This window comes from Metopolophium dirhodum, chromosome 1, assembly GCF_019925205.1.
Source record: "Metopolophium dirhodum isolate CAU chromosome 1, ASM1992520v1, whole genome shotgun sequence".
NCBI classification, from domain to species: Eukaryota; Metazoa; Arthropoda; class Insecta; order Hemiptera; family Aphididae; genus Metopolophium; species Metopolophium dirhodum.
This window is the reverse complement of record NC_083560.1, coordinates 107,724,929-107,743,956: the sequence shown is the minus strand read 5'-3', so window position 1 is coordinate 107,743,956 and position 19,028 is coordinate 107,724,929. Positions and strand designations below refer to the sequence as shown.

At 29.6% G+C, this 19,028-nt stretch overlaps 1 protein-coding gene and 1 pseudogene across 1 annotated transcript; both read right to left on the bottom strand.

Moving 5' to 3' along the window:
- Window positions 1-1,060: 1,060 nt before the first annotated feature.
- LOC132949417 (uncharacterized) lies at window positions 1,061-1,762 on the bottom strand (annotated as a pseudogene).
- Window positions 1,763-5,021: 3,259 nt separating this feature from the next.
- LOC132934213 (uncharacterized) lies at window positions 5,022-18,547 on the bottom strand. Its single transcript, XM_061000489.1, has 8 exons — window positions 18,355-18,547; window positions 18,094-18,237; window positions 17,402-17,536; window positions 16,113-16,202; window positions 14,973-15,062; window positions 11,384-11,631; window positions 5,659-5,821; window positions 5,022-5,143 (listed from the first exon to the last, which is right to left on the bottom strand). Exons 1-8 carry the CDS (start codon window positions 18,545-18,547, stop codon window positions 5,022-5,024), a joined length of 1,185 nt encoding a protein of 394 aa, XP_060856472.1.
- Between the last annotated feature and the right edge of the window lie 481 nt (window positions 18,548-19,028).

Below are 19,028 nucleotides of genomic sequence, written 5' to 3'. Positions count from 1 at the left end.
ATGATAGAAATGCATTTCTTTTATACGTAATGACAATGAACCAGTCATTCATGCACTTTGAAGATAGCTGCACGGCGGGATGGTTTTCTTATTTATCGGTCACTACTCCTAACCGTTATTGTTAAAATGCAAATGTATTCTACTTAAATATTTATTGTGTATAATGTATACATAATATACATAATACCATAGTACATGCGTGTGTGTACTTATGCGCATGTGATGACCGCTTCCTACTGCTCGTTCGACAACGTCATGTGTTTGTACATATTAATGTTGGTGGTGAAAATCCTTGAGGATATGTTAAACATATCACAAAGCTTTTATCGTGCCTTGAATTAAGACTTTTATGCCAACGACTTCATTGGTGACGCAGCATCAGTGTTGGAAGCGGTAAAACTACGTGACGATTTGATTATACAGTTTTACGTAAATCCAATGTGGAATTATGTAAATGGTATAGTAAATCAGTGACTTAACTACCAGGAATACTGCGGGTGCCAATAACTTGAGTTAGATCCATTAGTCGTATCGAGTGACCGGGCCAATCGGTTTGATTTTAAATAAAATATTATTATGATTTTATCTACTGCTGATAAATTTGTACTTGGTCCAATTTTGTTTTGATTTATTCTTCATAGGTCCCAAACTGATTATACAAAACTATACTTTTACTGGGCCACATACAATATGGGTACCCCCTCCGATAAACACCTGGTCACTGTCAGTAATGGCCCTAGAATATTGAAGGCTGTTAATACAGTTTAGGTAACAAATGTACGTATGTAACAATAACCGGCGGTCGTCATAACCGCACACTTACCGTTCATAACCACACATTTTACACCGTTCGATACCGCACACATTTATTCTATTGTTAAAAAGGGAAATTTGAAAGGTCGATAGTTTAAAACCGCACACATTTGATTGACAAGTAAAAATTAAACATATTTTATTGTTATCAAAAATAATTTAATATTAATTAAAAATAATTCAATATATAATTAAATTGAAATAAACTTACATCTTAATGTTTTTAAATAATCAATTAAACTAATTTTGTTGTTAACGAAACGATAATATACTTTTAAAATTGATTTTTCTTTCTCCCTACATACTTTGCGTGTACGGTTCACGTTGCCGTTTCGTATGAGTCGAAATTCGGTTTTAGTAATTATCTGTTGTTGTTTTAACACATCTATCTAAAAAAATTTAAATAAACAAAAATAAATCAATGATAACTAAAAGTTTATTTATTATTTTAAATTCATTTTCTTACCGAATGAAATATTTTAGGATGTGGAACATAAAATGCATGCCTAAGTTGACTATGGTAACTTTCTGCGCCGTTCGTCGTTCTTGTACTTTTATTGGGCTCTTCTGCCCACAATATTGGGGAAAAATGATGGGTCTCATTATAATAATTATCCAATATGTAATCAGCAAAATCATAAAATTGTTTTTCATCTGGACAAGTAGCCATTATCTCAACAAACGCCTCAGGAATCAAATGTGATGGTAAATAAGGCAAACCAAAAAAAAGTTTTAACCATAATTCAGATTGTGAGTTTTTATCTACGTAATTTTTTTTTAATATAGGAATAGAACTGATTTTTCTGTACCATGCTTGACCGAGATGAAAATGACAGGCTTTAATAATAATTAAAGGATATACTTCTTTAGCAGCAATGTGAGCTCCAAGTTCAAAATCTAATAGTAAGAGAGAAGGATGGAATACACTATATTGGCATAATTTAAACATAAATATCTCGAAAAGTGACGCGATCACACTAAATGTTGTTAACTTATTAGGTTAACCTACTAATATTTGGGAAATAAAAACCATAATCGTATCTTATCTGATGAAATAAGAAACGCGTAGTTATAGCAATCTGCGTATAATCCCGAAAGTTTTATTTTTATGATTTTGTGATCTTGATTAAATGATTAACTGGTGTGTGGTACTAAACGATAATGTTATTTTAGATAAATATATACGTTATTGATATATATCAATGTGTGTGGTATTGAACTGTTTGATTTGGGGAAAATATGCGTGGTTAAGAAAGAAAAGTGTGCGGTTATGAACGACGCTCGCAATAACATGTTAAACGACGGAGAAAATATTAGATTTGTACTGTAACCAAAATATTTATGTCTATCAATCAATTAGTCGTCGACTATGACGAAAATAGTTACGTAACTCGTATAATCGAAACGTGTTGTTTTATCCAAAATAGCGTCTACGACCCTGTGTGCAATATCTGGTATCGGAGAAGTAAAATTGATGTTCTATTGCGATATGTGATGTTTCTTTTTACTACCCATATACATTCATGTGATGTTCTAGATATGCCAAACGCCACGTTGAAGGATATCACATCCGAGAAGTTAAAACTGAACATCTATAGAACATCTCACATTAAACGTATCTTAGTAGTCTACTTAAAGATGTTCATAATGCAATATCCCATTAACATCTCAAAAGACTTACCTAGGATATCACATTTTTTTATGCATGGGATGTCCAATGTGTAACATCCATGTACCGAACTGTTTTAGCATTTTATGTTGGACTTTCATAAGCTTTGAAAAATTGGAAATAATAATTAAATGATTTAACACAGGTCATATAGTACAAAATATTTATTTAAAAAAGTTACCTACATAATATTTACAAAATGTATAACAAAACATTACATGCATTTTAATCTGTATATACAATCATTTCAAAGCTATATTGAGTATTAAATGCTTTGAAAATTGATAATAATATCTAATTAAATATGAGTTAACGTTAATATAAAGAATATAGTATAAAATATTTATTATGAAAAATGACTTATACAATATTTAAAAGAATTATAACACTTAGAGTAATTAATATGTTTTATTCTGTATGCAATAAGTTTAAGGCTATAGCTCGATTTTCTGATGTATGGAAAAACAAGCACTTATATTTTAAATTTGATAAGTCAATTAAACATTTTGGAATTTTAATTTCCGTATTTACCAGAAAATGCCCAATTAAAAGTGATGAGATTGGACTATTAAACATAGGAGATAAATTATCATATTTACATTTGATGCAATGGGATGGTGCTTACCTTCGAATATCGACAATTAGTGGAGGTTACCACGGTTAATTTACATACCGCACAAGTGCTTATAAATTTCAACCTTTTCAACGTTTCAAATGTCAGCAATCGTATTGCAAAACTTTTTCCTCTATGGGATTACGTCTAAATTCAATATTACAAGTTATCGATTAATAGGGGTAATATCTTCAAAACGATTTCGGTTACCGTTAATCAATTTAATATTGGTTTTCTAAAAACAATATTGTACATCTATGTAGTATGATTTAATAATAGTTTCAAGATTTTTTTAAACATTTAACTATTATAGTAACAACGAGCTTATTATTATTTATGTAGCTAAAATAAATTAAAAATATTATAGTTCATAAGTAATGGTAGTCGATACTTGGTATTTATAATAATCAGTAATCAGTTCTTACTTCTTACCCAATTAAGAAATATTATCTATGTTATTATAACGTTTTAAGGTAACTGAACTGATAAATCGTCAGTAACCGATAACCGAGAATAAAAATCGGTTTAAAATAACGCTATAAAAAACCTCGCTAAGAAAAAAAACTCAAGTTAGAAAAGTTGTAATATAAAAAGGGGCTGTGTAATTTCTTAAATTCATTAGTATAGAAATTGTTTATAGTTGTTCATGAAGTGCAATAATTTGATACAAATAAATTAGTTTAGCTTGGTGGGGCTACTGATATGTACGACTGCAACTAAACTTATAATGACGACATAAATAATTCAATTTTTTTAAACATTGGTTGAAAAGACTAGGTATTACATAAAACTATTAATAACAGGTATAGATAATATAAACCACTTTATTAAATAAGACATAAAGTGGACCTGCAACATAGTATACAGCGATAAAATAAATAAACAAAATATATAGCAACGTGTGGCTATCAAAGCAGAACTTTAATACTGTGCGACGACGATAAAATAAATGCATAGATGTATACGAAACGAATAGGTCGCGTCACCCCAACTAACACGCATTGTTTAATTATCAATTACAACATATTATTATACATTGTTGAATTGTTAAAAAAAAAAATATAGCGTTTCGATTAGGTAAGAGCTATGCTAATACTTTTGCGTATTACTTTGGATTCAATCCTCCGATCGACTTTAAACTATAAAAGTATCATCTAAATAGCATACAGATCAACCCGTGTACATTTCAAGTCAATCAGTCTATTAGTTTAGGCTACCAAGAGGTCGGACGATTTTTCGTAACATTACACAGGTTAAATACGAGTTGGCCGCCTCGTGTAATATCCTGCCGTCGTGTCACGAGCTCTTTTTTTTTTACTTAGCTCTGAGGCGCTGGATTAGGATTCTATAGCAGAAAAGTTTCGCAATACAAACGACATTTGAAACGTCGAAAAGGTTGAAATTCGTAAGCCCTTGGTGCGGTATGTGAATTAACCGTGGTATAAGTCATAAATAATTAGACCATTGCGGTATTCCGTGATAACACAGGTTATAATATGCCTTCATTTATTACTATTATTACTATTATTATTATTATTATTATTATTATTATATTTTTGTTCTTCGTGTATAAACATTTTATTACATATTTCAAGTTGGCACGGTATGTTTGATAAGCTTCGATAAGCGTAATAATATCACTAGATAAGAATAGACTCAATAACCTATATAGTACCTATATAATATAGAAACGATGCAACGGACATACTAACCGTCCTCTTTGTGTCCGATGAATATCTAATGTTATATGCTAATAATTATTAAATAATAGTTAGAACGAGTCTATAAAAAGTAAAATCATCACGTGAGTCAAATCCAATGTTTTCTCATTGTTATTACATAGGATTTATTCAACAACCTGTTATGACTTTAAATAATAAAATAACTGTATAATCTTTTTATTATAATTTCAATTACGACATAATATTAACTTGAAATTAATTTTCTCTTGATCTTTTCAATACGAAACTTCGCAAGTGACAACCAAATCGCCAATGGTGCATCTATTTTTTCGTTATCTAATTTACTATGCTTACATCGTATGGCATCTGAAACGTATAGTTTACAATTTACAACTATTAGTACTATTGTAGTCTAAGATAAAAACAATTCTTATTATAAAATGTATATAATATTAAGGTGCTTTGTCATGTATACGGTGATCATTATTATTTGTACATGACAAGGTGAGTTAATAAGTATTGGGTACATCTTGGAACAAGTGTTACAAGACAAAACGATTCTAATATTATCTGTCAGCTATATTCGTAGTCACGATAATCTAACATATTTTGAATTGTGATAAACAAGTCTGATGTGATTATCACAAAATAAAAACAATAAAAACATAAAAATATAAATACGTGATATTGTTTTCTATAATAATGTGAATTCCAGTTATCACTTTAATTTTTTTGTCTTGTTTTGAATATGTCAGACGTTAGTTATTACCTAGGCATAATGACTCCGTTATATAATATTAAAATTTTTGGCCATGAGAGTTATATTTTTATATGAATATAATATATTATATTATATCGATTATTTATACAATTCGATTTACCAATCAATAAACAGTATGTAGATAGATTTGAAAAGTTCTTTTTTTGCTTGACTCCAGATAATGAATATTGAGAAACTAATTCATCGGAAAACATTCTGGACATCATACATTTAACACTATTACTGATATTATTCATATTATTCAGCATTGATAAATTTGATATCTGTTGAACAAATTAGTGAATTTCAATAGATTTATTATTATTAATTAGTAAGTACACTAAGTATAGGTAGGTATAAGTATTTTACTATTTTAATATTTACCTAAAAGGCTAAAACCATTATATATCTAAATATATAAAATTAAATTCTCAAAGTTATTACATTAGAATCTAATACATATCTGATATGTTATAAATCCTAATTATTTAATTAATTTCTACAATATACCTAGATACTGAGTAAATATTGTATTGTAGTTTTATCTATAACTACTATAAGACAATAACAAATACAAATTAATTTAGTTTTTTAGTTTTAATTAGTTTAATTCATTTAATCAATTCTGGATGATAACTTTCGTAGCAGTGTAATAAATCAAAAAATAAATATTATACTCAGTTTCAAATAAACGTTAGGTATTAAATCAGCTTTCATTGACTTTTGTCGTCAGCTTTCATGCCCGACAATTGGCGCGGTTGAAAAATTGCTTTATGGTATTGATCTTAGCAAAATGCAAACTAGGTGGTTCTTAGAACTATAAAGTGAAGCCCCCCAGAGTGTGGAACTCGGTACCCATTGCCATCAAAGGTAGGTACTCTTATTTGAGGCAGAAAATATCATCTAAATTTGTATTAAAGTTAAAACATATTGTGTTACTACTGTGACTATTATACATTACCTATACATTATACAGTCGAGTCGCGATAACTCGAACCTCGATAACTGGAAAAACTTGACAACTCTATTTTTTTTTTTTATTCCCCTAGAAATTCTCATAACACTCGATGTATTATAAGTCTTGTTAACTCGAATATAAAATTGTAATGAATAGCTTAGTCGAAGTATATGATTTATATCTGTGATATATGGGTATCTGGGTATTTCGTAATATTTTGTTTTATCTACTCTAAGATAAAATGAGTAGATATAGAAACTGATTATTAGCACATTCACAATAACTGTAAGTATGTATGTATGGTTAATAATGTTAATATGTGTCTACCTGTCGTGTCGACAGTGTTGTGTCGATCGTGTCGTGTCAATTGTGCGTATTTTTGTATGTTTTTAAACATGTCTCAAAAACGAAAATTATATCATTATAACTATAGCTGACAAAGTGCATGTGACACTGTTGAATGTAAACAACACACCCTGTATTATGTAGATTATAAGCAAATTATTTATACTGTAGTACAGCAGACGCTGAATAGGCATTTTATATTTCTATAGCATATTCGTTCTATGTAGTAGCCTGTAGGACGATTAGTCGTTGCTTTATATTACGCCTCGGAGCACTATATAGTTATTCATATCAATATACAAGTTATTATATTATTACATATATCCGATCTTATTTTTATTTACCTTTAGCTTCTGTATATCTGTATACTTCAACAGGTTATGGGCCCAGTAGTAAGGTATTTATAATAAAGTCGTGTATGTATAATACATTAATTATTGATACGAATCGCGTGTTTGTGTACAGACAGTGTACAGCAATAATAATTCGCGAAGTATAGTGCAGTGTAGTGTAAGTGCATCGATCGTGTGAAGCGCAGAAACTGTGTTTGTTATTATTACATTTACATAGTGTACAGCAGTGTACAGATAATTCCTTACTATGTGGACCCATGGAGGTAAACTCACTTGGAGGTAAACGGTATTTTGTTATATTCAAGGATGATTATTCCAATTATACATATGTGTATTTTATGAGCCAAAAATCAGAAGTTAAAAATAAATTTGAACTATTTTTAAATACAGTCAAAAATCAGTTAAATATCTCAGTAATTACTTTAAGGAGTGATTGTGGTCTGGAATATAAAAATACTGAAGTAAAAGCCTTATTGGATAAATTTGGAATAAAACATGAGACGAGTGTACCATATACACCTCAGAAAAATGGGAAGGCGGAAAGATCAATGCGAACAATTGTAGAAGCAGCCAGAACTATGGTATACAGCAAAAAATTGTCTAAGACACTTTGGGCAGAAGCAGTGAATACAGCCGTATATACAATAAATCGTACAGGAAACACAGGTCAAGAAGGAAAAACGCCTTATGAATTATGGTTCAATAAAACACCAGACATAAATAATTTAAAAATATTTGGTAGTGAAGTCTATGCACATATACCAAAAGAAAAACGAAGAAAATGGGATCAGAAGGGAAGAAAAGGTATTTTCGTTGGATACTCAGAGGAGACGAAAGGATATCGTATATGCTTTGATGGAAAAGAAGTTTCATTAAGTAGAGATGTCATATCAAAGTAGAGTCAGTAAACCCATCAACAGCTACAGAAGTAAAAATCAGAAATGAAGAAGAAGAGGAAAAAGTAAATTCGGAAGGTGAAGCTGAAGATGAGGAAGTCAACAGCGACGACGAAGAAAAACTGGACGATGATAATCAGATGCCAGTAGCAGTAGAGGATCAACAACAGATGATACTCAGAGACAGAGGAAAACTCAATAAACCTATTAGGTATAGAGATGCATTTTTCTCAGCATGTAATGACCCACTTACATATAAAGAAGCTATGACAGGTAACAATGTAGACAATTGGAAGGCAGCAATGGACAACGAAATGTTATCATTGCAGAAAAATGAAACTTGGCAATTAGTAGATTTACCAATAAATAAAAATCCAATAAATAATGGGTGGATATATAAAACTAAGTACAAAACAAATGGAGAAGTAGATCGATATAAAGCTAGGCTAGTTGTAAAAGGCTGTGCGCAAGTTCATGGGATTGATTTTCAAGAAACGTTCAGTCCAGTAGTAAAATACGATTCAATTCGAGTAATACTTGCGATAGCAGCAGCCAGAAAATTAATGCTCAGATAATTTGACATTAAAACAGCGTTCTTATATGGAGATATTGAAGAAGACATTTATATGAAGCAGCCAAAAGGTTACGAAGATGGAACACAATTAGTATGCAAACTTCAACGGAGCCTATATGGGCTGAAACAGGCACCCAGGTGCTGGAACAAAAAGTTCAAAAATATGCTGATGAACTTTGACCTAAAGGAAACAAAAGCAGACCCTTGTGTATTCGTAAGTAATAAAAATAATCAATTATTAAGTGTCGCTATTTTTGTAGACGATGGGCTAATCACAGCAACAAACAACGAGCTGGTGGACATAATGGTGAACTACCTAAAGGACAACTTCGAGAAGAAGGAAGGTGAACTTGATCATTTCTTGGGTATTGAAATTGATCAGAGATCTGATGGTTCAATTTTCATACACCAATCTTCATATTGCAAGCGAATTCTAGAGAGGTTCAATATGGAAGAAGCCAACGTCCTGCATATTCCCACAGATTCACAACACTCATTAGATCCAAATTTGTCAGGATCATTGGAAGCAGGGGAAGTTCCATACAGAGAATCAGTTGGAAGTTCGTTGTATATAAGCCAAATAACAAGGCCTGATATAACTTTTGCAGTAAATCTCGTCAGTCGTTATTTAGAAAAGCCTCTGACAATTCATTGGAATGCGGTTAAACGTATATTTAAATATTTAAAGGGGATATTTAATTATGGTTTAATTTATGATTATAGTGTAACACCAAAGTTGCGTGAATATAGTGACGCAGACTATGCCGGTGACACAACAACGAGACGATCAACATCAGGATTCATTTTCATGATGGGAGACGGAATCGTGGCATGGTGTTCACAAAGGCAAAAATCGGTAGCACTTTCGACTACTGAGGCAGAATACATAGCGCTGAGCCAATGGATACAGGAACTTACTTGGTTGACGCTACTTATCAGTGATCTTCTGGAGACACAGGGAGATATACCGGTTCTGTATGCAGACAACCAAAGCACCATCAAACTAGTGAAAAATCCAGAATACTATAAGCGAACAAAACACATTGATGTTCGCTATCACTACATTCGTGAGAAGTTCAGTGAAGGGATGTTTTCTCTGGAGTATGTGCCAAGCAAGGAGCAGTTAGCTGACATATTGACTAAGCCAACTCCACGACCAAGATTCGAAGAATTCAGGGAGATGTTGGGAATTAGATATATTAATTCTAAGTTAGGGTATATTGTTTAAGGGGAAAACAACACACCCTGTATTATGTAGATTATAAGCAAATTATTCATACTGTAGTACAGCAGACGCTGAATAGGCATTTTATATTTCTATAGCATATTCGTTCTATGTAGTAGCCTGTAGGACGATTAGTCGTTGCTTTATATTACGCCTCGGAGCACTATATAGTTATTCATATCAATATACAAATTATTATATTATTACATATATCCGATCTTATTTTTATTTACCTTTAGCTTCTGTATATCTGTATACTTCAACAGATACAATTAGTGGAAAAAGGTAACCGGAAAAAAAAAGACATCGCGAAAGAATTTAATATTCCACCAAATACGCTGTCAACATTTTTAAAAAATAAGGCGAGGCGGATATTTTAAAACAATTTGAAGACAATAAAGGTGATAATAAAAGGTCAAAACCAGCCGAATATCCAAATGTAGAGGTATGTTTATTCAAATGGTTTACTCAATGTAGAGATAAAAATATACCTATAAGTGGACCAATACTAAAAGAAAAAGCAGAATATTTTGCAACTCAATTTGGTTATTCTAATTTTAATACAAAATTTCAAAACATTATACCGCAAAGAAATTATTCGAAAAATTGTTTACGATATTGATGAAGGCAGACCATGCTCAATAAATTTATTACAATCTATGCGCATGTGTGAAAAAGCATGGCGTAATGTACAACCGAATACAATTATCAATTGTTTCAAAAAAGCTGGATTTTATTTTAATGAAGAGCAGTGTGATGGTGATATATGTTTAGAAAACAATGATGATGATGATAGTGGATATGATTGGTAAGTTGTAGCAGATAAGCTCAATATCGATCAACAGACTACATTTCAATTGTATGCTACAATCGATGAAAATTTTGAAGTCACTGGACTATTAACTGATAACGAAATCATGGGTATCAATATATCAAACAGTGATTCCGAAAATGATGAAAATGATGAGCCTGAAAGAACTTTAGATATGATAACGGCGAACCAAGCAATATCATCACTACACACTGTTAGGCAGTTTATTAAATCCGTTGTAGGTGTGGATACTTCTATATTCGAAGCCATAGGAAAATTAGAAGATTTTGTCAATAAACAGCTGAAAACCCAAAAATTAATTACAAATTATTTTTCTACTGTATCTAATAAATAATACATATGTACATATACTTATATTCTATTTTAGTTATGTTATAAACATTTATTTACATATATTTATCATACATTTTTATAATTTTTATATTTTATTATATTTCATTACATAACTTGAAGTTTTGATTTAATTTTGATAAATTCGAGTTATATTTCTCGAATAATACGTATCTCGAAGTGTATTTTTATCCCCCTTCAACTTCGAGTTATCGCGCCTCGACTGTATACGTATATTAGATATTTTAATAATTATAAATAAATTATATATATTGACTAACTTTCATTAAATAGCTATAGGTATTAAGAAACGTATGATAAATGTAAAATTACCACATCATTTCTAAATATTTTATCGCCTTTAATTTTTTCTTCGAATGTTTCGAGTTCCGTTTGAGATTTTAATGGGAATATGTCATCGAATGTTATTGATGATTTATTGGACATTTGAGAGCCAATTGTATTCTTAAGAAATGTATCAAATCCGTTAATTGTATCATGTTGAATATTTAATGATGATTTCAAATTTAATATCTCTTCATTCATTTTCGTTAATAAACTAAGGACCTGATTTTGAAAAACTAAAATAACATAAATGAGTTCTTTATAAGTAACTAGTTAAAAAATCTAGAAATTAATTGAACTTTACTTTATTAGTTTAGCTTTATTGACAAAAATCACTAATTATGAATATAATATAATAAAATAATAATAATATATAATACATATCAGATATGTGTACCTAGCCCAAAAACATATTTAAAAATATTAAAAACAATTTAAAAAATAACATTATTGAGTATCGCATTCTTTTTCTTTTACTTCACCCTACATTTTTATCTACATGGGGTTAGCCTACACTTACAAGAGGTATTGTTCCATCCCCTATCACTTCTTACACTATCTATTATCATGGCATTCTCTATTTTGTATATCCAACTCTTCAACTATCTTCCTCTCTCCTTATACATTTATTTCCATAGCCACGCTCATTACCTATTAGTCACCTCTCTTGTCACATCATAATAAAATTATCTCAACATATTTTCCCTTATTTTATCTTTAATTTATGTCATTCCCACAACTTTTTTTCTGGAATCTTAGCCAACTTATATACTTTATTTTCTTCTTTTGTTCACAGCTTTGCATATGGATCTATCTTTGAGTAGTCTAAAAAATAGGGAAAATTCCCTCAAAAAATGTATATTAACCGCATAATAATGGCCTTAATAGTCCAGTCAAAGAAGATAAATATTAGCAAATATCGGAAAAAAAATCCCTAAAAGCAGAATTTTGGTAGGTACACATTTAGAGTGTACTATAACATACTGAAAGTCCTGACGCGTAACACCTCTATTAACAAAAAGTGGTTAAATCTACTGTCACACACTGTTTTCCTAATAAATTGTTAACCGTAAGACCTACAAAAAAAATTTGAAAGCAAAAATTATAGGCCATAAAATTAGGTAACGAAATATAACATGTTAGATAGTCAAATTTTAACGTGTAGCTGTAAATAAAATTTTTTTTCGAGTCAAAATCAGTAGTCACACGTCAAAATGACCTATGAGAAAAATTTTAGACTGATATTTTTACATATTATACCATTATTATTATATTACATGCATTAAGTACCGTGATCTGTAGAGTAGTTGATATCTTCAGTGACATAATAATAGTACAATTAATATTACGTACTAATTTAAAACATTAATAAAAATAACTTAACAAATTTGACGAAAGCTGTTTATTATTAGTACTTACTTACTATATTATACTTTACCAATGAACATACTAAAAGTTCTAAGGCCCCCTCGTGCGAAACCGCCACCCTTTAATAAAGGGATTTCCGCCGTTTTGCCTATAAGCAACTCGTTAAGCGTTTAACTTACAACTAAAATGTAATTTAACTTTAACTCCACCTTTGGATATTTGGGTATAAAAACCTATGAAAGGCATCGACGACAAAATAAATTTAAGAGCACTGATATTTTTATAGAAGAAACGATGGACATACTTGTATCACTACAAGAATTAATAATTACTACAGTAATAATATGAGGCTAATATAAATTTTAACCGATAAATTAGTAGAGTCAGGCATTAATAAGTTACAGACAGATGGTGACGCTGATACACAGATTTTTCGTACAGCCATACAAAGATCTAATGACAACAAGAAAGTTGTGGTCATGGGAGAAGACGTTGATTTAATTATATTTTTGATCATGTTAACTCCAGATGATTTTCAAATAGTCTTAGAAACCGGAGAAAGGACGTATGCATACTAAGTTGTATGCTATCCAACATTTTCAACAAGTATTTAATAATAAACTTCCGTATTTCTTATGTATCCATGCTGTTGACGGGTGTAATACTACGTCAGATATATTTCAACATGAAACACTTGAAAACAGTTAAAAAATATTCAGACATAATTAATAATTCATTATTGGTGTTTTATAATGAATCATCTACATCTGAGGACATTGTTCATGTGAGAGATGAGTAATTGTTGAAATTATATGAAGTACCAGCAAACGTAAAACCATTGAACTAACTCACGTATCACGTTTTCCGGAAAACAGTTACTTCCAGCAAATAACAAGTAAAATTATCTTCTATTATGTGTTTGAAATTATTAATTATTATCAAGTGTATAGTTACATGGTTAGGTTAGGTATGGCTAATGCATTATATAAAAAAAAAAATAATGGTATAATAAATAAACAATTTCAGACTAAAATTTCTCCAATAGGCAATTATTTATTTTTGGCGTGCCTGAAAAAAAATTTAAAAAAAAAATTTACATAAAGCTATCTTGTTAAAATTTGAGATGTTTGATACTCAACGGTATATTTTGATAGCTAATTTGATTGCCTATAATTGCTGTCTTAATTTTTTTTTGTAAGTCCAACGGTTAACAATTTATAAGAAAACAGTGAAGGTAGATTTTAACCCTATTTGGGAATGGATACGCATAGGGGTCAGGACGTTTAGTACGTTAAGTAGGATAGTACACCATCCGTAGAGGGTACCAAAATTTAGCTTTCGGGGAATTTTTTTAGATCGTTTTCCTAATTTGACTTGACTATAAAAAATTACCGAAAAACTATTCTTGAGCAAACAAAAATACGAACTTAACCAAATAAACGTGATTACGATGTAACACCAATTGATCAATTAGTTGTTACTGGTTTGAGTCTCAAACGCATAATAGCCGTTAAACGCACTGTAAAGTTAGATGTTACCGACGTATCAAAATTACCAAAAAACAATTCTTGAGCAAACAAAAATACGAATTTAACCAAATAAACATGATTACGATGTAACACCAATTGATCAATTAGTTGTTACTGGTTTGAGTCTCAAACGCATAATAGCCGTTAAACGCACTGTAAAGTTAGATGTTACCGACGTATCGAAATTATAAACAGTACGATCGAAAACTAATGATAAATGGTCGGCACCAAATGTTTTGAATTTTTAATCTAAAAATGTTATAATGTATGAAAAGCACTTTAACTAACAAAATTGCTAAAAAATTATTATTAATGCTCAAAAACAGTCTAAAAATTTAAAACATTTGTTTTAGTTTTCTTATTTTTGATGAATGAAACGGATTTTTACTTGAAAAATATTGTTTAGGACTTCTTAAAAATAATGAACTTTGCATTAAAATCCTCCCTAGTTATATGTATTTAAAGTTTAATTGAGTGGAGGGTGTTCTAAATAGAAGATGTCCTAAAAAAGTTGTCAAAAAGGAGAATATTACATCAGGTAGATTATTTTGTACCAGCTCGGATGACATTATATAACAGCGGCCCAATGTGCAATTGCACAATAGTACAGTGGCACAAAATACCTACTCTAAAATGTATTATAAGGAGAATGTTCTTAAATATTTATTATAAATACCTACCGGAATTATCCTTAGTATTATCTTTAGTACGCATGGTAGTAGATGTAGAATTATTATTGTGTTCAAGTTGTTGATCCTGTTTTGGTAAACCTGAAAATTAATTAAAAATGTAATGTTAAAATATGAAACATAATGTGTTGGAAATAAATAGATACTTTGATAGCCTGATTATAACATGAAAATACTATTATCATCTACATTTGAAAATATAAAAAAACGGGTGAGTGGGTAATACTTTGATGTACATTAGGTATTTAGGTGTCCAGAGAGTCACTGTAATGATGTGTTAAATAATTTAACAAATTTCAAATTATTTGAATTCAATGATTTAAAATCAATGTATATGAAAAAAGATTCTGAGTGAAGACTGTCTGGGAGTCTACGATATTACCAAATAGCTTGATGCCTATATTTTATGATATTATTGTGATTAAAGTAATTTATTTCACTATTAGGCATAAGTAGGCTAAATGTCTTTTTGTCGAAAACATTGGATTTGAAAATGTTATTGTGTGTAAAAAATATAATAATATATCTACTCTAAAAGTTTGAAGTACCCACAAATGATTTTTTAAATTAAAAAATTATAACTAAAATCGTTATTCTTGGTTTTAATAGGTGTGTAATTTTTCCAAAGTTGAACTGAAAATAACTATAAGCTCTGTTTATATGTTTTTTAGATTATCTGGTTAAAGATTTCACTACTCGTGTAAAACCTTATTTTAAATGTTCAATCTTTAGCTATAAAAATTTAACATTTAATACATTTGTAACTACAAAATGATTAGTACATTTTAATTTATAAATTTTTCAAAATTTTAACTTTAAATGGTTATATCAATATTGTTCATGTTTAGAAAACGATAGACTACATATTTGGTGTAGATTTTAAGTATCTATGGTTATTAGTTTTTGAAATACAACATTAGTCAATAAATAATAAATCGTTCTCCAGGAAGTCTAGTGAATATCCAACGTTATAAAAAAATTATCTAAAATAATAATATTTTACCAGATGGATTAATTTGTACCAGCCCGGATGACATTATATAACACCGGCCCAATGTGACTTGAACATACCTACTTATCTAAAATAAATTATAAGTAGAATGTTCCTAAATATTTATAATAAATACCCACCACAATTAGCCTTTTTTTTGTCTTTAACAGGTATGACAGTCGATGTAGACTTATAATCGTGTACTATTTGTTTATTCTGTTTTGGTATACCTGTAGATTAATCAAATACGTTATATGTTAGCATTTTAAACATAATGGGTTGGAAATAAACAGGTACTTTGATAACCCAATTATCACATGAAAATATAATCTATCATCCACATTTTAAAATATAAAAAGCAGTTAGTGGGTAACACTCTGGTGTACATTAGATGTCTAGAGAGTCACTGTAATGAATAAGTACGTTTTTTTTCACTACAATTACTTTTTTTGGTTTTTCTGTTATACGTATATAACACGTCAGTGATTTCCGCGTTATCACTCGATTGCCAAGCTACACTCGAACAAAAAAATCGAAAATATTTCTCGAATTGTTATGGAACACCACCTCTAGTTAGTCACAGGATAACCGCCGTATATCCACTCCTAATAACGACCTTAATTTTATACCGACAATTCAATTTAAATAGTCGTATACGTATAACACGTATAATACGTATTAAGAGTGGATATACGAATGTTACCCTGTGACCAACTTGTGGTGTTGTTGCATAGGAAGTCGAGGGATATTTTCGAATTTTTTGTCCAAGCGCAGCACAGGCCGCAGCGAGTGGCAGCGCGGGCATCACTAACGTGGTATTTGTACTGACACTTTGGCTCACACTAATACCATTAAGAGTACTTAGGGCAAAATAAAATCACGGAATAAACAGTGGGGTGCCTACCAACCAGTGCTGAACCACTACTAAAAATCAAAAAAAGTAGTGGTAGTAAAAAAACAGAAAAAGTATTATTTTTATAACTACTTTAGTATTAGCTTTATTAAAAACTATGTACTAATGTTATATGCACCTAAATGTACATATACGTATATTATTTTAATTTTTGAACTTTAACTTTTTATTATTTAGACCAGGGACTAGAACATACGATTATTTTTACGGTTCCGGTTCCTGTTTGGTTCCCAGAAAAACTAAAATTTAGGTTTCTGTTACTTTTTGGTTTTTAAAAAATAAAAATTGTTATCTGTTTTGAGTTTGTACTTTTGTAAAAAAAATTAAAGTAAAAGTATCGGTCCGGTACGGTTTCGGTGTTTAAATTAATTTAAATAAGGGTTCCGGTGAATTTTCAGTTCCCAATATTCAAAGGGTTTCGGTTCTAAGACTGGTTCTTTTCGGTAAGGTTCCAGTCCCTGATTCAAACATGAAACCAAGAGAACATTTTATTTAAAAATAATAAAATTGCCTTACTAGACTTTACAATAGGAGGAGTTTGTATCATTTTATTTTCTAATGTTTTTCTTGTTACTTTGGTACTTATATGTTCACGGTTTACTGATAAATTTGATAGGATATTAGCATAATACATCTTAGAATGAGTTTCTTCTAAACTTCCTAAAATCAATAGTTAATCAAAACTATGTATATACTTTTTATAATGAAATATTAGTATTAATAATACTTAAATAATTAATATTGGTAAGTACCTAAATTAAATATTTTAATATATACAGGATGTCTCGCAAGGATTTACCCATCGTGATATCTCCTGAGATACTAAATTTATCATAAACCTGTTTTTTATTAGACCCACAGAGATAAGGACTACACATAATTTATTTTTAATTTATATAAATTCTTTGGTAAAGAAGTTCAAAAAAATATTTTTTTGTTTTTTTAAAGCAATCGAAGATGGACATTTAATAGAGTTTATTTTTATAAAATTTTGATTTTTCAACATTTTATTTTCATTAATTTCATGACTTTTAATAAGTTTTTTAGTTTATAGGTAAATTGGCAAAAAACCGGTTTTTACCGGGTGACGAGATCCTCTCTATGGCTAATATCCTCACGGGACACTCTGCATATCTATATTCAAATTTTTATTATTTAGAACTGATATCAATAGACAATTATATTTAAAAATAATAAAATTGCCTTACTAGATTTTACAGTGGGAAGACTTTGTATTATTTTATTTTCTGATGTTTTTTTTGTTATATTGGTACTTGTATGTTCACGGTTTACTGATAAAGTTGTTAGAATTCTAGCATAATACATCTTCGTGCGAGCTTCTTCTAAACTTCCTAAAACCAATATTTATTGATAAATGATAACTAACTATATTATATCAATATAAATATCTGAATTTATAAATATATGTTAATTGTTTGTCTACGTGTTACAAATTATTTGAATCTTACCATACAATCGTCCTATTTTCCTTACTGGTAACCAATAATATTCAAACAAATGTAGAGGTATCATTTTCTCAATTAATCTTTTTGAATAATTTTTTGCAATTGGCCATGCACACATTTTTTTTTTTTTATTGTACCATGTTTTAGGCACATATTTAATAGAATTATCTTTCAATGATTGAACAACCATCCACATTATGCAGGTATTTTAAATTATACGTTATCTAAATACCTATTAAATTATATTATATGAGAAACATATTAATATTATATAATTATGATTGTATTTATTGAGCTAGAACAATAAGTAATAGTAATGTGTAGTAATAAAATGAATACCTTTTAACCCTATAGGTACTATAATACATATTTTGGTTTATTAAGTTAGGATTTTTGAATCTGGTAGAAATATCTACCTTATAACAATAAATTATATTATACTATTTAAATATAAAGAATTTATAATATATTTAAATATATATCATAAATTACTTACTAAACAGTATACAATTAATAATTATTTGTGTTGATTACACAAAATTACAAACAATGTTCATGTATATTCGTGCATGAACACATCAGTTCATATTGAATACTCCTAAATATACACATTAATTTAAGTAATATGTAGTGAAATAATAGTTAAATTTGAACGAATTTACGAGTTGAAAACGTAA